General features: G+C 41.7%; 3 protein-coding genes and 1 long non-coding RNA gene across 4 annotated transcripts; 1 reads left to right on the forward strand and 3 right to left on the reverse strand.

Moving 5' to 3' along the window:
* The first annotated feature begins 1,497 nt into the window (after positions 1 to 1,497).
* Positions 1,498 to 3,848, forward strand: mdp1 (magnesium dependent phosphatase 1). Its single transcript, XM_053644394.1, has 6 exons — positions 1,498 to 1,606; positions 2,187 to 2,250; positions 2,381 to 2,488; positions 2,922 to 3,029; positions 3,133 to 3,218; positions 3,615 to 3,848. The coding sequence occupies exons 1-6, from the start codon at positions 1,573 to 1,575 to the stop codon at positions 3,695 to 3,697; spliced, it is 483 nt and encodes a 160-aa protein (XP_053500369.1). The 5' UTR covers positions 1,498 to 1,572; the 3' UTR covers positions 3,698 to 3,848.
* Positions 3,844 to 4,139, reverse strand: LOC128619896 (uncharacterized). Its single transcript, XR_008388023.1, has 2 exons — positions 4,053 to 4,139; positions 3,844 to 4,014 (listed from the first exon to the last, which is right to left on the reverse strand). It is a non-coding gene; the product is annotated as an uncharacterized LOC128619896 (long non-coding RNA).
* Positions 4,140 to 11,036: 6,897 nt separating this feature from the next.
* On the reverse strand, positions 11,037 to 11,914 carry LOC128619560 (cadherin-8-like). The gene has a single exon (XM_053643808.1). The coding sequence runs from the start codon at positions 11,851 to 11,853 to the stop codon at positions 11,332 to 11,334; it is 522 nt and encodes a 173-aa protein (XP_053499783.1). The 5' UTR covers positions 11,854 to 11,914; the 3' UTR covers positions 11,037 to 11,331.
* On the reverse strand, positions 11,037 to 26,161 carry LOC128619426 (cadherin-24-like). Its single transcript, XM_053643603.1, has 10 exons — positions 25,096 to 26,161; positions 24,764 to 24,883; positions 20,240 to 20,407; positions 19,164 to 19,345; positions 17,097 to 17,413; positions 16,902 to 17,038; positions 15,188 to 15,309; positions 14,428 to 14,545; positions 12,602 to 13,772; positions 11,037 to 12,504 (listed from the first exon to the last, which is right to left on the reverse strand). Exons 1-9 carry the CDS (start codon positions 25,541 to 25,543, stop codon positions 13,309 to 13,311), a joined length of 2,076 nt encoding a protein of 691 aa, XP_053499578.1. The 5' UTR covers positions 25,544 to 26,161; the 3' UTR covers positions 11,037 to 12,504; positions 12,602 to 13,308.
* Between the last annotated feature and the right edge of the window lie 1,142 nt (positions 26,162 to 27,303).

Below are 27,303 nucleotides of genomic sequence, written 5' to 3' on the forward strand. Positions count from 1 at the left end.
AACTGAGAGTGTGTTGACTAAACACAGGGGCTGTATGACCCTGCTTGAGGTAAAACAGCCTTGAGTGTGTGTGTGTGTGTGTGTGTGTGTGTATGTGTGTGTGTGTGTGTGTGTGTGAGAGAGAGAGAGAGAGAGAGAGAGTGAGTAAGACACAGAGCAAAAACACACACTTTCAGAAAAGCAAACTGGCTGCATACAGACATGCCTACAGAGAATGCAATATAAAGGCAGCCATACATTAAACTAATCTCACTGCTCAGTGACTGTCATGCTGTAGGGCGGCCATTTACAGCAAAGCCCACAAGGCTGGCGCACCATCACCACCTTAATCAATTATCTGCTGACGCACGACTCCAAAGGCAAACGCATTCAGAACCCGGGAGGTTTACTCTGTCATTAAGCTGATATTTTTAGATCCTAATCTCTGCCTGACTGAATCTGGATCACTGGGTTGTGTTAGAGGTCCTGCTGAGATTCATGAACTTTATAAAAACACCAAACTTTCACTGCAGTGACAACTGGGCCGATCTCGAAGGAACTCAAACTCCACCCTGAATAACTTGCATATTAATCTTTATCATTACCATCTGAGCTTCAACGGCATCTGAGATCTATTTCGTAATTAAATTCTTTTTTTTGTTTTTGTTTAAATTTATTTAATCGACATGTTGATGAAACGATTTTCTTTTTGGTTTAGTAGATTCCTACATTACCCCCGATCGCATTGAGTGATGCGGTGGCGCTTTAGCCCTGTAGTCTGTGAAGCTCTCCCACCTCCTCATCTGTACCCTCTGCTCAAACAGGACAGCTTCCAAAGCTTCAACTTTCAAGCTAATACCGCCGTCATCTAGTAGATCCTTAACTAGCCGAGACCAGTCTCTGCTGTAACTCGGCACAGCTGCTTGATATCTCCACTATTTCTGCTCTGGATGTCTCATTACTATGATGTTGAACATCGTAGGGAAATGGTGCTCTTTCTCTTTTGGTTTTCGGCGCCTGATCGTTATCACTTATGTTTGAGATTGTTCAAAAATGTTTCTTCTATAAAATGCCATTGTACTGCATTAGCAATAACCACTAACTTCTCACAGCTACAACAAAAATACAGCACTGGACAACAAATGAACACCAATCATCAAACACATCACAAATACACCTACTTCGATATAAAAAACATATTTCATGTGTTCCAGTGTGAAGTTTTCGGTTAAATTTTGTTAATGAAGGTGGCATGATGGATTGTTGATATTTTAATTGCTTCCTAAGTGATACTGTCTTTGTAGTGATTTTACAAATGAGTACAAAACCTAATTGGAGGTGAAATCAAACGACTCTTGCTTTAAGCGCTTTGTAAATATTTTAAGAGGAGCCAAACTGTCATTTTATTAATTTACTCGTATTTTTATATAAAGTATCTCGTGGTTTTAAAACAACAATACGTTTTTAACGGACTAAAATCGCGCGCCCAACGTATTCAGGGAGGTTTAAGACAAATGCGGAAATGACGTAACATCACGTGAATCAGTGAAAAAAAAGTATTTCCTTGTACTAGGGGAAAGCTGAGGTCTAGACATGTCTAAACCCAAATTAGTTGTGTTTGACCTCGGTAAGTTGACATTTTTAAACACCATGTAATCACAGACTTACAACGCTTCCGGTCTGTAAAGAAACGTTCGCTAACTTTCATGCACGCGCCTGTGTGTATGTGTGTGTGTGTGTGTGTGAGAGAGAGAGAGACATCCGGGGATTTTATTAATACAGTAACCTGAATAGTCATTGTACTTGTATGCGACCTTGAATAGTAATTTTATATTATATAAATGTGTATTTTATTATTATTTAAAATGTAAATCTGCAATCCAAATCCAGATCCGTCAGGTTCACTGAAATGTCCTAAATATAAAAAACTAGTTATAAGCAGGTCAGAATTGAGAGGAAGAGTTAATCTTCCTGATTAAAAACATGTCAAAAACGAGCCAACCTGAAATACTTATAAGTTAATAAGTTAATATCAGTAACTTTTAGAAATGGCAAAGCGTTCATTCATTCATTGCAGCGTTTATTCATTCATCCTTAGTAACTGCCTTGTCAGGATCACTGGCACCCGACACCCCCCCAGTCAATTTTATTGGTGTTTAATTAGGTGTTTAGTGATATGAGATTTACTGTAATGTATCACTGAATAGATTTCACACTGTGGCCTTACTGGGTGGATACCCACGTCAATCCTCCTTTCCGCAAGGATAAGAGGTTAGTTTATTTTCTTATTGTTCATCATGTGTTTATGTTAATAACCTAAACATTTTCAATAATACTGCTTTTATAATTGAGTATGATCTTTCTCTCTCTCTCTCTCTCTCTCTCTCTCTCTCTCTCACAGTGGGAGGGTGGTGGACTCATGCAATGAACATGTCCGGCTTTATGAAGACACCGTAGACGTTCTCCACTTTCTGCACACTCAGGGCATACAGATCGGCGTGGCTTCGCGGTGAGAAACACACTCATCACTATCTCTACAGCATTGTTTCCTAATCCTGAACACAAAGTCCACTTTGTTTTCTCATCACATCTAAAACCCCTGACACGCCTAAAACAAGCATTCAAGAATGTAGAATAAACTGGGTGATAAGCACATAATACCTGTGTGGACTTTGTCATTACTGTAATAAAGACTGAGCCATTAAAAGATTTTTTTTTTTTTAAAGAAAATTAAAAATGGAGAGGAGACTCTTAATACTATAATATTTGTTGATTATTGATTTTTATTTACTTTTTACTTCCTGTTTACTGCATTTTATTAATGGCAGTTTAATCCCATGATTATATACTATTCCATTATAATACAGTATATCATACATCTTCTTCTTATTATTATTATTATTATTATTACTATTGTGTGTGTTTGTGTGTGTGTGTTTCAGCACAGGGGAAGTGGATGGAGCCAATGAGCTACTCTCACTCTACAACCTCGACCAATACATTTCCTTCAAAGAGATTTACCCAGGGTCAAAGGTCCCACACTTTAACAGGTAAGGCAAAGAGGAATCTGTGTAATTAAGATGGTGTAATGTGTGTGTTTGGGGAAAAAGAACAATATGAGGAGACTTATAGTACATTGTGTGTGTTTTCTAGGTTGCAGGCAGACAGTGGCGTGTGCTACACAGACATGATGTTCTTTGATGATGAACCCAGAAACATCATTGAAGTCGGCAGGCTGGGTACAAATCTAACCCACTCACACTTACCCTATACCCTTTGTAGGGTCCCTAACCTACACTCAAACCTATATCCGATTACAGGGATAAACATTCAGATGGTTTTTTAATATAAATGAGCCTATAATGTTATACGGCCAATCAAACATGAGCCTTATTATGGCTCCCTAAACTCTCCATGCCCCTGCCTGGAGTCCCTACACCATTCACACTGAACTTTGTCCCCTAGCAAGGGTTGCTAAACCATCCATACTCAAACCTATATCCTGGTTAAATCCCAAAATTAATCACACTCAACCCTGTACACTACTAACCACAGACACTAATGCTTTAAAAAAAAAAAACGAACACACTGAACTGATAGTGTCCTCGCTGTATCTGTCTCTGTGTGTCCCTCAGGTGTGCACTGTGTCCTGGTTCCTGATGGTGTTACCTCTAAACTCCTTTATGATGAGCTTCAGAAGTTCATGAAGAGGACCTGAGTGTGTAAATCTCCGCTGCAGTGTACAGCGTGTCCTGCAGGGAGCAGCAGAGATCATCACTCTCATCACTGCGTACTGTAACACTTTGTGAAGAGTGTATTTTTGACTTTACTCATGGACGTAACCACGCATTCTTTGGGGGGGGGGGGGGGGGGTTGGGTTTCAGACAGTAAGTAACTAGATACCTAAATAGTAGGTAACCTTAGCTTAGTATAGAAGGCATCATACCATGGCTTGGTTTGTTCTTAAGAACGTCAATTAACTTTTGATATTTGCACACCCACGAAGACCATTAACGTTACATTCACTTGCATATCCTCCTGCCGAGTTCGTTGGACCCCCCCAGTGTCCATACCATGGTTACACCCTTGACTTCACTCCAAATATTAACGTTAATTTAAGAGAGCAACAGCATCATGTGGAACTGTTAGAAAATAATGTGGCTATATTTACACATAAAGCTGTTAGAGACATCAGTGTATTAGAGAAAGAGTTTACAGAGGTAACTGTTATATCTACCTATTTTTAAATGTCTGTTACTGCTCATTCTAAATAATTTAAAATGTATTTTACAATATTAAATTAACCATATTCACCCAGTCTCCTAGTGTGTGTGTGTGTGTGTGTGTGTGTGGTTTGTGATATATTAGCACCATACCTAATGATGGTTCTTTTCAGTGAGTCAGATCATTTGACTCGGCTCACCCCTGAGAGTCGACTCTAAAACCCGTAAGACCCACAGGGACCATTACAGTTTCCATTAAAACCAATACAATTCCCATTCTAACCATTAAAACCATTCCAAATTCTATGACGGTTTTTATTGTGTTTTTTTTTCCAGCAGTGTAGCTACATATGTACAATCATCAAAGGAACCAACGATCTCTGCTACTTCCTTGCAAGCTTGATTTTTCCTCATAATGTCCCTATACACCTTTAATGACAGGAGAAGATGAAACCAAGCTTATGAGTTTTTTCTTGTTACAGTAAACGGAAACTGATTGCAGGTAGGAACTAAAGTTGTGAGCGAGGAACTGAAGAAACATGAGAAGACACGCTCCATGAGATTGGTCTGAGGAATCATTCGAGCTGATCGTTTTGGACTTTACAGCATCATACCTCTTAAATTTACAACATCTCTATTTAAATGTCACTGAAAGTGTGAAATGTCACTGAAATCTATTTGAATAACTGTAAAACTGTAAGAACCTGTCCTCATAAAAAGAATATAGTAATACGCCAAATCTACCAAAAACAATCGCTCATGTATTTGAATCGACTCGTTTGTGAACAACACACCACGCGTGTAGATTTAAATATAGGTCATATTTGTAACGGCATTACAATATTTCCTGACAAAACTGTGAAAGCTGGTTTACACCCTTCATGCACAAGAGCGCATAAGTCAGGAGTCGTGAGCTATATCAAAAACAACACAAATCAATATGTACCAACACCATGAGAAAGTATCCTCTCACAGGCTCTGATTCATGACGCGTCCAAGTGGAGTGGTGTTTTATCTGACATCAGGAAATCAGAAAAATGAGTTTTTAGTCACATGTGCAGACAGACTATAAAAGAAAACTTTTGACTCCATTCCTAGGTATTTGAATCTATTTTTGAGCTCATAAATCATTGATTCAGCGCTGTGTCGTTCTCCTGAGCAGCATGATTCATTCATTACGTGAAAATGGCAGTGTGTGACAGCACTGTTAATACTGCGCTACATTATTCACAGCTAAAGGACTTTCCCCTGCTTTATTTTTACGGCTCTAATGGCGTCTCAGGTGCAGGGATTGAAAATGAATGGCTCGTATTTCCAGGAGGTCGTTTTCAGGGTCGGAGAGCGAGTCAGTCTGTGCCCTGTTCCGAGTAATGATATAAATTTATATTGTGAATTTACTGGGTTCTGACAATAGCTGTTAGTCACTCTGAATAAATATGAAGTTTATGTACCGTCAAAAGTCACAATACGCGATCTGCATATAAATCATAAATCTGCAGTGATGACATTTCAACATCTCCGAATAATGGCCTGATAATTCTATGAATAAAAATTTTAACTCTCAGATACAACTGTTAATATATATTTATTTATATATCATATTTATAATAAATTCAGATAGAACTTTCCGAAGATTTGATATGTGGCCATAATGAATCATTCTTTAAGTATTCATTTAATACATTCTTAAAAATAATTTGGGCTCTTTGGGCGTTCCTCTACAAAAGAACCCTTAATGTTTCTATGTAGAACTCTACAATAGTGTTTTGGATGCTAAGAACCTTTAATTATACAATGAACTCCTTAAAGAACTCTTGAAGTAAGCGCTGTGCTTTGGCTACATCCCAACCCTGACCCTGGAGAACCTTGTGCCTTGCACATTTGAATGTTTTCCTGCTCTAACACACCTGAATCCACTTGTTATATAATTAACATCTGTTGCTGTCTTGGAGTGAGTGTTGTAAAGCAGGAAAGTTAAATTAAATGCCATATTACTGCAGAAATGGGGAAAGAGAAGCGACAGGAAGTACTGGAACAGATGCAAACTGAATTTCTTACCTTTTTTCTGCCGATTTTCTTACTGTGTATGTTGACGAATGTCAGTCAGTTGTAAACAACGAAGTTTGTTCACAGTACAGCTGATTTACATTCAGCCACACCTACAAAAATAAAGGCAAAGCTCACAGAGAGCTGAAGATCATAAAATGGCGACTAAACAGTGGAAAATCCTCCAGTAATCCAGCTCAGCCACCGCAGTGCACCAACTACCGTGCGAACTCTTACTCTTATTACAGTGTGCGTTACATTTATCCAAGTTGAACAGCTCGTCTTATTCATCTTAATTCATGGATTTGGAAATTGCTTAGAAAATATTAAAATGAGTGAATTCGATGAAATGTTCATTGCATTGGTGCATAACTGAAATAAATAAGCGATTTAAACGTCACCATGTAAATCGGTGTATAAAATCAGAGTAACTGTTCGACAATTATACGATCTGAAGCTGTCTGAAGCCGATGAATCGACGTTATAGTCTCATTATACGGACGCGTACACACACTCGGGACAGAAACGTAGCATGTAAACGTTTTTCCCCGTACTAGCTAGTTCTGCATGATCACCACATTTCTTGAGTACAAGCTCCTGAGAATGATTTATGAAAACATGTGTTCCTATCCAGGGTGAAAACGAGGGCCAGTGTTGCGTTCATAATCATTTCAGATCCTTTATAACGGTTTCCCGTCACATCCGTGTATATCTGCAGCGCTACAAGCTGAAACTAAAAGCAGACAGAAATTCTTCTGTGATCTGTGATGCTGTCAGAGGCCACACAGCCTGGAGGCATATATATATGTGTGTGTGTGTGTATGTGTGTGTGTTTGAGATACTCAGCCTCTACACACACTCTATCTCTATCTTTGAGACGAAACCCCTGCAGGATAAACATCACACACTTTTGCTCTTTTTTCCCGCTCAGTGAACAGGGCGTTCATCAAAATGGAAGGTTTGTTGTTGTTGTTTTTTTCCAAGTGATAACAATATTCATTTGAGTGTGTGTTTGAAATAAAATATGATAATTCCTCATAATGAACCAGGTTTATTCCCTCATTGTGTCTAGCAGTCGTCAAAATTAATCGCTTTGCTGTGCAAATTGTGATATTATTCATTCATGTGAAGGTGTTTGTCGTATAGGATGAAAATATGGAGATCAGCTATTTGCAATTAGCACGGTTTGTAATTAGCCTGGCAATCTGGCGTTGATTTACCCGTATTCGGTTTGTGTGTGTAATTGAGCAAGGCCTTCACTACATTTACATTTACATTTATGACATTTGGTAGAGACTCTTATCCAAACTGACTGAAACTGGGTTTTTTTTTGGGGGGGGGGGGGGGATTCAGCAGATTATTTACTCGTCACACTGTACAAGATCATCATAAAAATCTGGGCTGAATTCTGTAGCAGACTGTTATAGCGTATGTTCAAAGTGTTATAAGATTATATGATGGAGATCTGCAACAAAGATTTAAAAAATGACTACGTACAGTGCAGCGCTGCTTATGTCATCAATCAGCGTGATCCGGAAATCAACTCGTCTAGAAAACACGAATAAAGTGAGCCATTAGCATGTTTCGTTTATGTTTCGCCATCGCCGTTAGCGAGTTTGTAGCTGTCCTGTGAGTTTCCTATTAGTGGATTTGAGATGAGCGTTGTAGCAGTGCTCAAACTCAGAATTTCATCACAAATTTTTCACACTGACTGATACTTTAGTGTTGGCCATCTTTGGTCGCAGTGGCACAAATGCCAATCATGTTCTCAAAGAATGTTCTCAGACTACAGAGAAAACATCTCGTTAGAAAATGTTTGGCTAGATAAAAATGTTAGCATGGAGATTACACTATAAACTTAGCAGACCTACTAGTTTTAATTGCTATTTTAGATAGTTAGCTACTAACAAGGTCAAGTTAACTGGCCGCTATTAGCGTAGCAGCGTAGCTAATGTTGCTAAACTGTTATAAAGTGTAATTACAACCAGAGTTTTATGCTAAGCAATTTGTATGATTTAAAAGAAGGTCCAGCTTCACTGACCCATTGATGGTCATGATAACATCAGGACGTGGCATTATCTGAAATTCTGGTCCAGGACTGTGAGAAAATAAACAGTAGCGGTGCAAGATATATGATGCTATATATCATATTACCCTCCAGAAAAATGGCTAAGTATAGTCCTAAGCTGTATTTCCCAGCATGCATCATTCCATGAATCATTGACGGTAAACAAAAACTGGACCGAGCAGCGCTGCTATTTTCAGTTGATAGTTCAAAGACTTGCTTTTGTGTTACTTCCTGGGCTTACTCTCGTGCGAGACACGTGTCAGGAACGCGCAAGATTGAGCCATCACGTGGATGATGCAAGTCTTGAAACAGCAAGCAGGTGTATTTTTCATAATACACGTGCCGGGAAATGTTCAGGGTGAAACGGGCGCAAAATCACAGAACGCAAGATCGTCACAGATCAAGTTAGAGATTCGTATACAGTAAATACAACAATATGATATTCTTATGATAATTAATGTAGGCTACATCTAATGTTTATGACTTCCTGATTCTCTGGTAAACATTTCTGTGGAGCTGATTTTTTTCAGACGTTACAGTAAAATCGGTCGAGATTTATTTGAATTGTTGCAGAAAAGTTACAAAGCTGAGACAACAGAATGTCAAGGAGGACAAGGACCAGGAAATGAGATAAAATAGTTCAGAAGTATCTTTAATTGTTAATCGAAGACGACCCGAATAACTGGAACGCTTCGTTCACCTGCTCGTTTCATGCAGAGTCACTTTCACCAACATAAAAAAAAAAAAATGCTCACAACATTTATTTGAAAGTGGAACCCGTAAAGTCCGGAAACTGGAAGGAAACTCCTTACATCATGAACCATCACAGTGAATGGATCGTGATCGTGATGTTAAATTAAAAGGCAGAGTTTCAGGAATTAAAATCACTTTATACCACGGTGTGAGGGTGTTGAATAATAATAGCAAAATAATAACAACAGCAGCTCTGACTTGTGAAACTTCCATAATGTTTAATGTAACTATAAACGGATAAAAAAAACGCCATTGTTTAATAAATAAATAATCTGCAATTTAATTTAATAAAAAGATCATCTGCAATTATCTGCAACAATTTGCCAACAATTAAATGTAAATGTAAAATGTATTATTAAAGAACATACTCATAGTCATACATAGTCATACTTTTATCCATTTATAGTTACATTTAATGTCATGGAACGTCAGTGAAACGAGTCAGTTCCTGTTCTCACTCATGTTATAGCAGCTCTAAACACTCGTTTCCTCACCAGCCCTCTCTCTATTCTCTCTCTCTATTCACTCTCTTCAAGTTAATAAGACAAAAGAAACACAGCTTGTTATGCATGTTATCGAGAAACCACAAAGAAGTGTAAACCTCTTTGTCCTGAAGATGTGGGAAAACTTAAAGTTACAGCTTTACCTCTGACCGTTACAAAGCGCTGACACTGGAGACTCCTTCCATAAACAAATTTCTCCTTATAGAAATTTTCACCATATGTTTTTTTAATCTGTTCATTATCAGTGGAGTGCTCGCTGTACATGAGCTGTCACTATAGAAACCGTAACGTGTATTATGTATTATAATCATTGTTTACCTTATATGTCCTTACGTACCGATATTATAATGCGTTATGTGGAGGGCGGGGCATGATGAAGTCATCCACTCGTGTTATAAAGTGCAATTATAGTAACGAGACTTTATACATATTTATACAGGTTTAATCCAGGGATGGTAATTATGTAATTATGCAAATGATATCAAATGTTATGAACACGTTTATAATGCATTACTGATAAAGGATCGAGAGAGATCCACAGCAGCGTGTGAATTCTGCTGCCTGGCTTGGTTCACTCGTGTTCTGGGTCTGTTCTGTGAGATGGACATGGAGAACAATGACGGCAGCTAAAGCTCTTCAAGCGCTGCTCAATAATCACAGCACAAAAGCAACTGAATGGAGATACATAAAGGCTGGAAGGAAGAATGGAAGACGTTTTGAAAGCTTTTTTTGACTGATAAGACTTTTTCTTGCATCCTAAATGGTTTAGCGTGAGATTGATTTCTCACTCGCTCACTACTGATGTGCAACGTCTGGAGTTTGGATCTGTTCAGTGAAGGAAAAGGATGTCGGAAGGAGTTTTACCAAGTTATGCACAGGGTAGTGTGTGTGTGTGTGCGTGTGTGTGTGTGTGTATGTGCATATTCACTTGTGACTTTCTATAAAGAAACATTTTTATTCTCGCTCTCCGTAAAACCTGATTTTTGGTTCTATCCTGTGGGAGAGATGTTTCTATTTCCTTAGATTCGGAAGACCGTGTATTATTTATGAGGCCTCTTTTATTTATTCATTTATTATTTTTTTAACACAATGCAGCTCACACAGCCAAATCAATATTTCAGCTGTTTTGTAACTTCTCACTCCATGATCGTGGGGAAGGAGGAGTAAAATATTAAAGGTGTTTGTATGATTCCAAAGTTCACTGTTATATTATAGACAGAATAGAAATGTTGTAAAACACGCAAACAGCAGCTTAACTTAGTCTTTAGGTGTGGGCGTAGCCTAATATTCTAATGAGCACACTTGATTGACAGCTGTCCGAGACTCCGCCTGCAACGTTACACAAGAGCTATGCTCGCTAGATTAGCCTTTGCTTTCTCTCTCTCACTTTCTCTTCCACCTTCTATTCCTTTTTGCCTCCCCTTCACATGTTTATTTTTCTCTTCCATGCTTTCTTTCACCTCAGTTCTTCTTTCTTCTCTCACCTCATTTCATCTACTTTCCCTAAAGATCTCTACCAGCTCAATCCGCCTCTCTCGTCTTCTATCTCACCCTTCTATCTTTCTCTTTTGTTCTGCCTTTCACTTTTTCCATTCCTTTTCACTGAACCTCTTCACTGCTCCTCTTTATTCCCTCCATCTTTTCTCCTTGCCTATACTCCTACCGTCTCTCATGATCTCCAGCAACTTGTTAAGTATCACTCTTTGTCCTTCATCGTTCACTCTCTCATCTCTCTGAAGAGAAATCATTCTTTATTCTCTCAATCCTTTTTGCTATCTAGTTCATTCCATACTTCTTGTTTTCCGTCCACTTCCTCCACACTCTTCTGCTGCTCTCCATGTATTTGTCTCTCCTCCGTTTCCTCCTCTTTCGTCTGTCCATCTTTCTCCAGTTCCCTCTCTCTAAAAATCTCCAGCAGCTTGTTAAACTTGGGCCCCCAATCAATTAACCCCTCCCCCTCCATCCCTCCATCTCCTTCGCTCTCCAAAGAGCTGAGGGAGGCGGTCTCTGACTCCGCCCCCTCGTGCTCATACATCTGCAGTGAATCGTACGGGGGCTGCATGGGGTCAAAGGTCACTCGGGCGAGTCGGTGCTGCAGCAATTCATCTATACTAAGAGTCAGAGGGACAGCCACACCCCCTAAATCAGGTCTAAAGAAGCTCCGCCCTCCAACACATAGCCCGACAAGGTGCTGCATGTAGTCCTGGCCTGTATTCAGGTACAAAAAAGGAGTTCCGGTCAGATGTATCCCTCCGCCAGCTCTTAGTAACGTTCCCTCCATGGTTCTGAACGGAGCTGTGCTGATTCCTGTGCTGTGTGGAGGCGTGATTTCATCTGGAGCGACAGATGAGGAGACGGAGGAGTGGAGGTGAGCTGTATGAGATGCGACCGGATGATCTGCAGAGTCATTTAGGACTAACTGGGTCTGATCACAGACAGCGAGAGAGAGAGAGAGAGAGAGAGAGAGAGGAGGTAAAGAAAGAAATGGAGGTGAAAGAAAGGGTAAAGCATGACATAAAAAGAGAGAAAAACATACATGTGAAAATTAAGAAAGGGAGAGAGAGTAGGGAAAGCTGAGAGCAGAAAGTGATAACTAGGGGCAAGTGAAATGAGAAGAAAGAATATCATTTGCTAATATTGTTTCATTACCTGATCTTGAGCGATGACATCACTTCCTGTCTGGCTCTTTTTCAGTATGATATCATCAGAATCTTCAGGCCTGTTCTGATCTGAACTCTTCCACCCCTCAGCCGGTTCTGTGAGTGTAGAACCCGGTTCTAGCAGCTCGATGTTCAGTGTGTATCCGCTAGGGAGTGTGTGCGCTGGTTTATCCCGATCTAGCCGAGACTCACACCCACCAAACAGGCTCCCACTCGCTGTGTGTATGCTGTAGCACAGAGGACCGTACAGAGGGACGGAACCAACACCTCGCCTAGAGTAATAATAATAATAATAATAATAATAATAATAATAATAATAATAATAGTGTATTGTTACCATACACACACAAACACACACGTGTGACTCACGTGTGTATGGCGTGTGGGACGCTCTTCAGTGCAGTGATGTCGAACGCAGCTGTGTCTTCCTCTCCTCCACCCTCATCATCATATGTAATAATGTTCTCTCTAATCTCATCGTCCTCCACGGGAGAGAGAGAGTCACTCTTCTTCCTCCGCATGGACAGAGACAAGACCACCACTACTGAGAGAGAGAGAGAGAGAGAGAGAGAGAGAGAGAGAGAGACAAAGAGAACATTTTATGACACGCTGAGACAGATGGATGAATAGAACAATTGAAAAATTGACTGATTTTTGGATGGAAGGATGGTAGATGAATGAATGGATAGATGGTAGGAAAAATAAAACAATAAATGTATGGATAAGTGGAATGGATTAGCAGATGTATGGATGAATGGATGGATGGCGATATAGTCAAATGGATGGACAGATGGATAGATGGTGGGTGTATGGATGGAGGGATGGATGGGTGGATGGGTGGGTGGAGAAATAGAAAAATGGATAGGTGTATGGATGGATGAATGGATGATGGTTGCTAGAACATAAGAATAAATGGATAGATGAATGGTGGGAATGGCGACTGGATTGATGGATGGATGGAAAAATAGAAGGTTGGTCGAACAGACAGACTTATGAGCGCATGAAGTGGATAGATGGTGAAAATAATACATAAAAGAAAACAGACAAGAAAGAAAAAAGGAAAGAATAAAAAAAAACTAACAACGAAACAAACAAATAAAGAAAAATGAGCAAAGAAAAAGAAAATAGAAGAAAGAAAGAAAAGAAGAAACTCGTAAGTGAGTAAAAAAGAAAAAGAAAATGTAAATTTCGACTGTACCAATGAGGACGGAGGAACAGGCCAGGATGGCCAACATGGTGGCCGAGCTGAATCCCAACAGCATGGAGGACCTCGGCAGAGACAAACACACCATCTGTCTCTCCCACTCCATCAGCACCTCTCCATCACCACTCCTCCATCCATCCATCCCTCTCCTTCTCTCCTCCACCCACATCCCTCCATTCTGACAGGGGCACAGCGTCACTGTCACCGTCCCCGTGCTGCTCAGCTCCGACGCTCTGTCCCGGAGGATTATGGGTACTTTTACAGTGTGTAAAGGAGAAGAGGCGGGGCGAGGGATGGGCTTCAGAGAGGACAGGAGCAGCAGATTGGCTGTGTGATCTAAAAAAGTGGGTGGAGTTATTATAGGTTAATACAGAGAAGAGAATTACAGAGACAGGGTTCAAGAGGTCACGGCTAGGAGGTAGCACTGTAACTTCATGTTGACGTGAGTTATTTATTGTTACTGTAGAAACAAATTTGTGGATTAGATAATTAGTGGTATTAATCCACTAAAGATGGAAATAAAGAGAGTCTAGTGAGGGACTGTTTATAGCTGCTATAAAGTAAGTGCGAACAGGAACTAACTCATATCACTGACATTTAATATAACTATAAATATAAATAGTATAATGTGACAAGTTTTTTAATGTAATCTTACTAAATTTGCCCACTTCAAATTATCTGCCCACCTGTCAATCACAGTCCAAGAGTGTTCGTCTTATTCAAATTATCAGCTCATCAGTGCGTAAAGAAATTCGGTGACTTACGACCAAAAGAAATGAATAGACTCTTAATTTGCTTTAATTTAATTTTTGCTTCAGGTGATTATTTCTCACCTTTTAAAAATGAATTTTCTTTCTCTTCTGTCTGTGCTGAGCTCTGAGCATTAATAAGTAAATATGTAAGAGATTCTGACAAAGCACAGGGTTACCTCCTGGTCATAAACATGAAGAGACAGATAAAAGAAAGAGAGAAACAGTGGAACAGAGCTCACTTCCTCTCGCCTGAGTGGTGAAGTTCAGAGACCGGCTGCTGAGTGCAGACACACTGAAGTGTACGGGTGAACCGGAGCTGATCTCGTCTCTGTCTATGGCTCGAATCACCTGCACCACCTGACACACACACACACACACACACTTACTTTTCTGATTAAAACAGAAAAATCTTTGTAAAGTGTCCACACGACCAATTTGAATATCCTCCATGCTGCATTCAACACATTTCCATATAAAAAGTGGATAATTGTTTTTTGTTTGTTTGTTTGTTTGTTTGTTTTGGAACAAAAAGATTTTACTCTTGAGTAGCAGTCACACCTTACTATTATTTTCTCCAGGGTTAAGCAAAAAAGGTCACTCCATGTGGGAAGGGAAGTGATTTTAAGGGAACAGAGCAACATGAAGAAACAAGAGACGACAAATCCAATTTAATTAAAACAATTTCCAATTAATAATTTGAATTTCCTTCATTTTCACAGACCTGAGTGTTTAATGAATGGATGGATGGAAAACTAACAAGAACAACTTACAGAAAGTTTTTTCTTTAAAGCATATTATCAAGTTATCAACCAGTAAATGGGGTGCCATTATTTTTCCACATCACAGCATATGTATTTCATGTGTCACAGTGGTAACTGTTATTGTTTTATAATTAACTCTCAGCTCTTATGCTTGGCTCAGACTGTAATATTTATTCTCATTCTCATTCCACGCAGACGTCCTGATATTTCTTATTTCAGGTGGTGTTAAAGGGCAGACCTGTCCAGCGGTGCTGGTGTCACAAACTGCCGTCTCATATGGTCCGTCCAGCTCAGGGGGGTTGTCATTCACATCCAGCGTTTCTATGGCAACCCCTACCCTGGTAACCTGATTGGGGCTGTCTAGGAATGAGATAAAAAAAAAAGGGAGGAATCAGGAAGACAGCATCATGGCTTGAATAATGATTCAGAAATACTTAAAAACACAGACGTCTGTCTCATGTCTAAAAATAAAATTTGTTCACTACAAAGTGCACTATTTTGTCAGAATATCCAGTGCAGCCATCTTGAAATCCCAGGTAGTGTCCAATATGAAAATAACCCATGACCTGTATAGTGAAAATTGGGGCAGTTTAGGACACATCCACAGCAGACTCGTCTTCTAGTTAGTAATAATGTGCTGGCCCTTTAAGAGTCTGACTGTGTTATACCTGCCTGTGTTATTAATATAAATATACACTATATATACACCTGACCATCACACCCATACAGAATGTGGCCACTCAAAAACCATGGCCATTATCACGAAGTTGGTCCCTCTTTTCTGTTATAATGCGCTCCATTCTTCTGGGAAGGCTTTCCATTAGATTTTGGGGCGTGGCCATGGGGATTTGTGTTCATTCAGCTACGAGAGCATTAGTGATGTTGAGGTCAGGTAGTGATGATGTGAGGAGACTCCAGTTCCAGTTCATCCCAAAGGTGTTCAGTGGGGTTGAGGTCAGGCTCTGTGCAGGACACTCGAATTCTTCTACCTTCTTCCAACCTTCACACCACGTCTTCACTGAACTGTAGTAGCTGTAAATCCAGCAAATATCAACCTGTGCTAGTTAAGGGTGAAATCTGAATTGTCATTATGAAGACACAGGCATGGACTGAGATCACAGTCTACTCCAATCCATTCTGACAAAGACGTGTTTAGAAATTTCCAGAATTTTTTTTAATAAGCTGACAGTCCCAAAACATACGTCTGTCTATATTGTGTAGCATTAGCCCGATGAGTTAGCTTATAATGCATCAACTGGTGCGCTACACTTTTGATGTTTGTGAGAGATTAATCCACACATTCTTCCACTCAGGTTAGAAACCATAAGCCTCCAGGTCACGCTCCCAAGTTTTCATTATATATAAAGCATGAGTGTTTTTCTGAATGAAGAAACTATAACATAAGGCAGAATCAAGAAATTGTGAAGGAAGATGGTCAGTGCACTGGCCTTATAGAATCTAATAGTGTGATGTTTTCCTGTGAATAATATTGTGAAGGCCCTTTAAGAATCTGATGGTGTGATACTGTGCTGTCAGTAATAACACACTGGCCCTTTAAGAGCCTGATGGTGTGATACCGTGCTGTCAGTAACAACACACTGGCCCTTTAAGAATCTGATGGTGTGATACTGTGCTGTCAGTAATAGCGCACTGGCCTTTTAAGAGTCTGACAGTATGATACTGTGCTGTCAGTAATAACGCACTGGCCCTTTAAGAGTCTGACAGTGAGATACTGAGCTGTCAGTAATAACGCGCTGGCCCTTTAAGAGTCTGATTGTGAGATACCATGCTGTCAGTAATAGCGCACTGGCCCTTTAAGAGTCTGATTCTGAGATACAGTGCTGTCAGTAATAGTGAACTGGCCCTTTAAGAGTCTGACAGTGAGATACTGATCTGTCAGTAATAATGCGCTGACCCTATAACAGTCTGAAGCTGTATTAATAATATGCTACCTCTCTGAGTAGCAGTGACGGTGATGTTGTGCCACTGTTCACGCTCTCGATCCAACACCTTCACCGCGGTAATGAGGCCACTAACAGGAGATATACGAAACACAGCCTTAGGGTCAGACACAGGGACAATCGAGTACCTGAGAGAGAGAGAGAGAGAAAGAGAGAGAGAGAGAGAAAGAGAATAGTGGATGAGTGGATGGCTGACAGAAAAGATAAGAAAGTGTCAATAAAATGTGCGTGTGTGTGTATACATACTCTATACTGGTGCTGTGTCCTGTATCAGGGTCCACGGCGTGAACTCGTCCCACGCTGCACGGCGCTCTGCAGTTCTCTGTGATGTTCAGTGTGTAATGACTGCGAGTGAAGTGCGGCGGCTCATCTGCGTTCAGGACACTGATCCTCACCACCGCCTCGTCCTTAAACACACCACCACGGAGGAACCGCATATCCACGCTCGGGTTCTGGACCTCCACTGAGAGTGTGTATGAGCTACGTGTCTCAAAGTCTAATGCCTGTGGAGGCAGGAGAACATACACACATACACACACACACACACACACAAGTTAGTCTTCCATACAGACAATGTGAAGACAGAGTGATCATGGAAATGAGAAAATATTGTCTGGAACATCGATATTTACCTCAGATATGCTGGCAATTTTCTAAGAAAACAAACCGTAACCTCACCTAGCATCATCCACTAATAAAGACACGGGTTGTGGCATATTGAGAAACGTTAGCCAGAACTAGCAAATTCGAATTTTGAAGTTTCCATGAAAAAAGTATTCATGACTTCTCTCATTTCCTGTGTGAATTATTTATGCATAAATTAGTTTGCATCTAGGCTCCTTGTCGTTTGTGCAGCGCTACGCTGGCTGTTATAACCGTCTCTTATCTGTTAGTTTGTTAGCTACAGTGGATAAATGAAGATGCACACATGTCTTGGATGTTTCATTACACCAGAGAACACAGCAAATGATTTTGTTTACAGCGAGGAAGGAGGCTATAAAACTAGTTTGCTAGCCACATGTTAATCAGGGCCTCCTTTCATTCTCTCTCTCTCTCTCTCTCTCTCTGTTCCATTCCATCCTTCCTTCATGCTCCTGCACTCGTTCTCTCAGGCGTTCAGTCTCTAGTCTCTTTTCATTTCTCTGAGAGAGTCTCTTTATCTCTAAGACCTTCTCTCTCTCCTCTCTGCCTCCTATTATCAGACGCTGTGCAGTTCCTGCTTATCACACACTCCTTCGAGTGAAGCGTTTAACTCTCTCTCTCTTGCTCTCTCTCTCACTCACACACACACACTGCTGTCTCTATAGGCGCCCATCAGGCCGTAAAATAACTCGCTAATCATTTTGCAGTGTGTTTTTTTCTGTGTCTGTGTGTGTGTGTGTGTGTGTCTGTCTGTCTGTGTGTGTGTGTGTGTGTGTGTGTGTGTGTGTATGTGTGTTTCCAGAAGATTCGCCTCTCTGCTTTTCATTCAGCTGCTGATTATTTCGTGCCGCACTTTAAAGCCACGTTATCACTTTATGTGTCTCAGTCTGATGTTTAAACAATTCCATCTATTCATCTGTCTAATCTAATCACATCCAATCTCTCTCTCTCTCTCTCTCTTTGTCTCTCTTTCTCTTTTTTTACTCACTTTCCTCTTTGATCGTCTTTCTCTTTTCTCTCTCGCTTTTTCTTTTTTCTTGTTTTTTTATCTCTATTTCACTTTTGTTCTCTCTCATCGTGTGTCCTTATCTCTCACGCTTTCTGTCTGTTTTCTCATCCTTCCTTCTCTTCCCATATTTCTCTCACTCATTCTATTTCTCTCTTTTTCTCTCCTTTGCCCTCTCATTCTTTTTTTGTATCTCTCTCTCTGTCCCTGTTTCTCTCTCTTTCTTTTTCCCTTTTCCGTTCTCCTTTTCTATCTTTTTCTTTTCTCCTCTTTTGCTTACGCTCTCTCATCACTCTGTTTTCTAACTCTTGCTCTCTGCCTTTTTACCTCTGTTTTACTCTGTCCCTGTTTTCCTATCTCTTCTTTTATGTATTTTCTCTCTTCGTCTATCGCTCATGTTCTCTGTCCCTGTCTTTCCCTTTCAGTCCAGATAGTTTCTCACTTCACACTGATGCAAAAGTTCAGTTAGAAATTTTTGCTAATGCAGTGCACACTCCAGAACACACACACACACGCACACACACACATTTACTGCCCACAAGCCCTTTCTGTTCTATTTCAGTAAGACAAATGACTGTAATCGACTGTTTGACCCTCGCATTTACCTGGTTGAGTGTAATCACGCCCTCTTGGTTCAGTCCGGTGATGTTGAACATTTCCCCCCCATCTCCGTCCGAGATGGTAAACTCGAGTCGAGCGTTTTCACCCACATCAGCATCTGTAGCACTCACACGGCCTACTTCAGCACCGGGGAGCGCTAACTCTGATACGGAGAACGTCCACACGCCTGAGAGAGAGAGAGAGAGAGAGAGAGAGAGAGAGAGAGAGAGAATCATCTTCAGCAGTACCATCATTACAATGTCCCGCTAAAACTACTAAAACTTTCACATCTGAACGCCTATAAACCAAGACAAATGAATTTCTAGCAACTTCTTTTCCCAGGAACTCTGCTGTCTATTTATAAAATCACACTCGTGATCTCGAGTCCTATGTGATCACACAGTGAGGCTTTACCCAGCTGTGGATGTCATTTATAACAGTCCATTTAACAGCCTGCGGCATCCAGCTCCTCTGATTCACTTTCTTTCTCCTTCTAATTAACTCCCAGTGCACACAGTACGGAGACGCAGCAACACACTCTCATACACAACTGTTTTTTAAAAAACTCTACCGAGACATACGTCTTTTCATGGCTGTCGGAAATATTTTCTTAATGGGTGCACACACAACATGTAACAGTGATCAACAAGGTTTTTTGTTTTTTTTCCCCCAAAGCAACATGGTGACATCTGGAATTTTATCCGGAATTTTCCTCCTGGGAGAAACAGTACAACACTGATACTGTAGATACGGAGAGAAATCCTCAGAAATAACTGAGCAGTAACAAAATGACCTTCATTTTCTGTGTAAACAAGCTCCAGGATTAGAAATAATGGACTGTGATTGGCTGCTGCGCTTTTCTTTTTTTTTTCTCCTCCACAACAGCCGCTTGATAAAATCACACAAATATTCATATATTCTATTGAGGCCTTTTCACAAATTCAGTTAACGTACAACAAACATTTGGTGTTGTTTTTGAGTCAGGAATGTGTGTGTATTTGTGTGTGTGAGTCAAGCATGTGTGTGAGTCAGGTTTGTGTGTGTGAGTGTGTGTTTGTGAGCGTGTGTGTGCGTGACTCACGTTGAGTGAAACGTGGCGGGCTGTCATTGACGTCGCTGAGGTGCACAGTGATGGTGGTTGTTCCTGTTAGACCCCCCTGATGTCCTGCCATGTCTCTTGCCTCCAAGACCACGATGTACTGAGACTGCTGCTCTCTGTCCATATCAGACACTGCAGTCCGCAAGACACCTACACACACACACACACACACACACACACACAGTTAGTAGGGCAATCAGGCTCTTATGTCACACAACTACTTAACTCTACAACACATTTCCTAGTATTATGCTGTTTCTTTGATATATGCCACATGACCAAAAGTATGTACACCCCCCATTCAGCTATTTCAGCCACACCTCGTCACAAATTCCCCTTTTCAGTGTGTCTCCCGATTCCCAATGTAGTGACACCTACATGCTTTTGTTCTTTGTTCTCTGTGTGCTGCTTTTGTTATATACACATGCCTTTGTTTTAGTTCCAGTCCAGTCTCCACCCTTGTCTTGTCATTGATTTGTTACTCTAACATGTGGGTCTGTTCTGCGTTCAGACATTCTTTGTCTGTTGTCTTCCTGGTTTCCGACTACACATTTGCATCCTGCCTCATCTCGTTGCACGTTATACATCCAGTCGCTTACAGGTGTATGCTAAAATCAAACACACAGTCAGGCAGTCTCTAGTGACAACCACAGGCAGTAGAATGGCACTCAGTGTCTTTTAGCATGCCGCTCTTATAGGATGCTGCCTTTCTAACAAGCCTATACATCACATTACTGCCGTGGCAGAACCTCGTTCAACTCTAAGTACCGTTGTTTTGAAGTGGTAGCATCTCGGAGCAATAACAGATGAGCCGTGAAGCAGTAGCTCCAAAGTGCCTTTTTTTATAGACTCCATATTAATACACATGGATATGGAACGAGATGAAGCAAGCACATATAGATCTGCGGTTTGAGGGTGCACATTACAACGCTACAGTGCCACACTGCAGCTTCACAGTGCTATAATGTTACGCTGTATCTTTACAGTATTATAATGTTACACTGTAGCTTCACAGTGTTATAATGTTGCGCTGTATCTTTACAGTTTTATAATGTTACGCTCTATCTTTACAGTGTTATAATGTTACACTGTATCTTTACAGTGTTATAATGTTACGTTGTATCTTTACAGTGTTATAATGTTACGCTGTATCTTTACAGTGTTATGATGTTACGCTGTATCTTTACAGTGTTATAATGTTACGCTGTATCTTTACAGTGTTATTGTTATGGATCGGGACTGGAGGCGGATGCAGGTGCAGATCAAAGTCTTTATCAATGAACAAATAAACAAAACACAGGGAGCGCGGTCTATACTTAATAAGATTAACTATGAGACTACAATCTAGGCATTGCACGGAAACAAACACGAAGCTACAACCGCTAGCATGCTACAGCTACATGCTACTAACATGACTATATACCGATACTCGTTAAACATAGCAAAGTAACAAACTATACAAACGATACCAACTATAATACTGCACCACGAACGTGGAAGCAGCAGATCAAGATGAGCACCGAGTTGGGCCAAGCGTTCTGGGAAAGGAGCAGGCGTATCGACGAAGCACTGGCTCGGATTGATCGCCAGCTAATGCAACGAGGGCTGCTGCAGCAAGCCGGCCCATGCGCCACACCACCATCCGCGCAATTTCCCATGCCCCAGCTGCCGGAGAGCTATGCCACGCCACGCAGCCAGCCAAGCTACCCGGACTCCTAGGGTTTCCCGCTGCAGGGGAGTTATCCAATGCCATACAGCCAGTGGAGCTACTGTAACTCCTGGAGCTTCCCACTGCAGGGGAATTACACCACGCTGCCCAGTCCGGACCCGAAGGCTGGCCCAGAACTTTTTTTTGGGGGGGCAACGACGACAGCAGAGCTCCAGCCAGAGGCCTGCGGGGAGGTCTCGGCTGTGGAGCTCCCCCCGGAGGTCAACCCGGCGACCTCGGAGCTCCAGCCAGAGGCCTACGGGGAGGTCTCGGCTGTGGAGCTCCCCCCGGAGGTCAACCCGGCGACCTCGGAGCTCCAGCCAGAGGCTTACGGCGAGGTCTCGGCTGTGGAGCTCCCCCCGGAGGTCAACCCGGCGACCTCGGAGCTCCAGCCAGAGGCTTACGGCAAGGTCTCGGCTGTGGAGCTCCCCCCAGAGTTCAACACGGCCACCTCGGAGCCCCAGCCAAGGGCCTACGGCAAGGTCTCGGCTGTGGAGCTTCAGCCTGCCGAGGAAGCTGTCCCACTGTCCAGCCCAGCTGAGGAGGCTGTCCTGCTGCCGTGTCCAGCCAAGGAAGCTGTCCTGCTGTCCAGTGCCGCTGGGGGCGGTGTCCAGTGTTCCAGTGCCGCCGGGCGCGGCGTCCAGCGTTCCGGGGGCATCATCCAGCAGTCCAGTACCGCCGCCCGGCGTTCTAGTGCCGCCGGGGCTGCCGCCCAGCGTTCCAGTCCCGCCGGGGCCACCGCCCGGCCTTCCAGTCCTGCCGGGGCCGCCGCCCGGCCTTCCAGTCCCGCCAGGGGTGGTGCTCCGCCTCCAGTCCTGTTCCGTAGCAGTTATAATGTTACGCTGTATCTTTACAATGTTATAATGTTAAGCTGTACCTTTACAGTATACAGTGCTGTGAAGTATTTCCTGATTTCTTGTGTGTTTGTGTATATCTCATAATAAATAGTTTTAGATCTTCAAACAAAATTCAACATAAAACAAAGGCAACCTGAGTAAACACACAATGCAGTGTTTTTTTTGCGGTTTTTTTATTGAAACAAAAAAAAGTGATCCAACACCTATCACCAATGTGAAAAACTAATTGCCCCCTTAAACTAAAAATCTGTTTGTGCCACCTTTAGCAGCAATAACTGCAATCAAACTCTTCTGATAACTGGAGATCAGACTTCCACTTACTTTTAGGACTAGGACTTACTCCTACGCTTTGGACTGTTGTCTTGCTGTGTCATATATCAAGGAAACTCTGGACTTCAGATCCCATCAGCCACTGCACTGCACTACATGGCACATGACCACCTGCACCTGATTCACGTTTGTTAATGAGCACACTTGTGTATATATAGCCATTGTCTGCACTGTTTCTCTGTCTTTCGTTTGTCTTAGACCACTGTGTTCCATGTTAGCATGTTTATTGATCTTGTTAGTTTATGTTTAGTTTTTGCCACAGTTTATGGAAAGTTGTCTTAGTGTCTTTGTTTTGCTGTTTGTTTGTTAATTGAACTATTTGAATATCTGCGATTGCTTCTGCCTGAATCTTGAAACGTGACACGCTGCATAATCCAGTTACGCTTGAGTTACAGCTTATGGTCTGAAGACTGGATATTCTCCTTTAGGATTTTCTGGTAGGAAACAGAATTCATGTTTTCTCAATTACTGCAAGTTGTCCAGGCCCTGAAGCAGCAAAGCATCCCCACACCATCACACTTCCACCACCATGCTTGACCATAGGTGTGATGTTCTTTTTGTGGAATTCTGTGTTTGTTGTAATGGGACTCCTATCTTCCAAACAGTTCCACTTTCCACTCATCAGTCCACAGAACATTCTCCCAAAAGGTTTGAGGATCATCAAGGTGTGTTTTGGCAAAATTCAGATGAGCTTTAATGTTCTTCTGGGTTAGCAGTGGTTTTCACCTTGCCACTCTTCCCTGGACGCCATTTTTGCCCAGTGTCTTTCTGATAGTGGAGTCATGAACAGTGACGTTTACTGATTCAAGACAGGCGTGTCAGTCCTTTGATGTTGTTGTTGGCTCTTTTGTGACTTCCTGGATGAGTCGTTGCTGTGCTGTTGGAGGAATTTTGGAAGGTCAGCCACTTCTGGGAAGGTTCACTACTGAGCAGAGTTTTTCCATTAGGAGATAACGGCTCTCACGGTGGTTCTTTGGAGTTCCAGAGCCTTTGGAATAGCTTTGTAACCCTTCCCAGACTGATGTATTTCAATCACCTTCTTCCTCATCATTTCTGGAATTTCTTTCAGCTTTGCCATAGTGTGTTACTGGGTAAGACATTTAACCAACTTCATGCTGTTGGAAAAGTTCTCTTTAAGTGTTGATTTGATTGAACAGGGTTTGCAGTAATCAGGCCTGGTTGTGTCTAGTCCAGCTGAACCCAATTATCAATGCAGGTTCACAGATTTGGGGAACTAGTAACTACGGGGGCAAATACATTTTCACACAGGCCCAGCTGTTATTGGATAACCTTTTTGCTTCAATAATTAACAATCATTGGAAAAACTGTATTTTGTGTTTACTCAGGTTGCCTTTGTTTTATCTTAGATTTTATTTTAATTTCTGAAACAATTTAGTATGAGATACACAAAACCAAAAGAAATCAGGGTGGGGCAAACACTTTTTCACAGCACTGTGCCACATACCTTTGGCTGTGTGTACGTTTGTGATTCATAAAAGATTTGTGCATGTTCTAGTTCATAAAAAACAGGCAACTCTTTCTATCTGTCGGTCTCAGAATCAGTTTGTCTCTCTGTCTGCAGATGGAGTGATGATAATGAACGAGTGTAACCTGACTGTGGATCCACAGTGAAATACTGCTGGCCCTGGATGACGGAGTAAACAAGCTTCGCGCTGTTCCCATACGACTGATCATCTGCGTCTGTCGCTGTCACTTGAATCACAGCCGTCCCTGAACAAAAGAGAGCGATAGAAATAAAAAGAAAATAAAAGAGACAGAAAGATCTGAGGGAGAAGGTATACAGGGAGCAGAAGATTAAACTCAGTGAGCCAGTGAACACCTGTAATTTAGCTTTGATTCTGGCAGAGTGTGTATGTGTGTATGTGTGTATGTGTGTATGTGTGTATGTGTGTATGTGTGTGTGTGTGTGTGTGTGTGTGTACCAGCGCTGGCTCTCTCAGGCACACTGGCAATGTAGTGTGTGTGCTTGAACACAGGTGGGTTGTCATTTATGTCCTGCACTCTGATAGTGAATTGGGACGAGGCCTCAAGCACACGGCCCGTCCGCTGGTCTGTTGCCGTGGCGACGAGCCTGTACTGATCCTTCTGCTCGCGGTCCAGAGGCTTTGTCACGTGGATGTTCCCTGTTCGGCCATCAATCACAAACACTGACCCTGCCCCCTCACCGCTCAGGACATACAGGACACGCCCATCACCTCGGTCCACACTGGAACGCAACTGATAGAGAGAGAGAGAGAGAGAGAGAGAGAGAGAGAGAGAGAGAGAGAGAGAGAGAGAGAGAGAGAGAGAATTTATGTTTATGTGGCTGAGACACTGAATAAAAAAGTGATTATTTGTGATTACTATTAGTGCACTTTTTATTTTAGACATGATGTACTGAGGGTACAGTGTTCAGGGCTTCAGGTGTGTTTAGAACAATAAATATTTACACACACACACACACACACACACACACAGATTGTTGGCCCGTCTGTATGTACTTTCCATTTCACCAAACCTGATCTGTTTGAAAATCAGTGTGCTAATCCATATGTTTATTTTACACACACACACACGAATGTGAAAACAATCTCACGTTGTTAATTGTAGTCTCTCCTGCATTACTTGTGGTGGTCTAGTCCATCCATCCATCCACTAATCCACCCTCCCATCTGTCATTTCTAATTTCATCCATCCACCCATTCATTCATGCATCCCTCCATCCATCCTTCCTGAATACATTCATCCATCTATTCACCTATGCATCATCCATCCATCCATCCCTGGATCTACTAATTCATCCATCCATCAATCCATCATCCCTAAATATACATCTATTTACTTATCCATCCAATTATTCACCCATCCATCCATCATTTTTAAATCTATCCATCCACATATTCGTCCATTCTCCCACCCAACCACTCATCCAATGATCCACCCATCCACTAATTCATCCATCTATCCATTTTCCAAATCCATCCATCCATCCATGTATCCACCAATTCATCCATGCATCCATCCATCCATCCATCCAGCCTTATAACTACTCTTAATCTTTTTTCTCTCCATGTCTGCATTTTTTAGTCATGGTTGGAGTCTCTCTCTCTCCCTCCCTCTCTCACTCTCTGTTTGAGAGGCACTAGGGAGTTTTAGACCCCATAATACATTAATAATGGGAGCCTGAGACAGCATGTATATTTAGATCTGAGAATTAAACACACACACACACATTCCTCCACTTGCAGAGGTAATGCAGGTTGTGGGGAGGATGTGGATGTGGAGGGGGAGGATGAGGTACACACTGCTGTTAAGCTCACAAACAGAACAACTTTTGTAATAATCAGAGGGAGATGAGAAAATCAGAGAGAGAGAGAGAGAGAGCGAGAGAGAGCGGCAGGGAGGGGCAGAGAGAGCGAGCGGGAGGGAGGGAGGGATGGAGAGAGATTTCTGTTTCAGTCTTCTCCTTATGGAAAATACTAAATTATATTTTGTTGTTATGTAACTCTTAATTCTTATTATATTCCTTCTTCTGACTGCTCACTGTTCTGCTAAATATAATTCTCATCACACTCCTCTATCTCTGTCTTTACATCCCTCCATCTCTGCTTTTACATCCCTCCATCTATCTTTACATCACTCCATCTCTGTTTTTACATCACTCTCTATGTCTTTACACTCCTCCATCTGTCTTTACATCCCTCCATCTCTGTTTTTACATCCCTCCATCTCTGTCTTTACGTCACTCCATCTCTGTCTTTACATCCCTCCATCTCTGCTTCTACATCCCTCCATCTGTCTTTACATCACTCCATCTCTGCTTTTACATCCCTCCATCTGTCTTTACATCACTCCATCTCTGCTTTTACATCACTCTCTATATCTTTACACTCCTCCATCTGTCTTTACATCCCTCCATCTTTGCTTTTACATCCCTCCATCTCTGTCTTTACATCCCTCCATCTCTGCCTTTACATCCCTCCATCTCTGCTTTTACATCCCTCCATCTCTGTCTTTACATCCCTCCATCTCTGCTTTTACATGCCTCCATCTCTGCTTTTACATCCCTCCATCTGTCTTTATATCACTCCATCTGTCTTTATATCACTCCATATCTGCTTTTACATCCCCCAATCACTGTCTTTACATCC

This window comes from Ictalurus furcatus, chromosome 15 (assembly GCF_023375685.1).
Source record: "Ictalurus furcatus strain D&B chromosome 15, Billie_1.0, whole genome shotgun sequence".
NCBI lineage: Eukaryota > Metazoa > Chordata > Actinopteri > Siluriformes > Ictaluridae > Ictalurus > Ictalurus furcatus.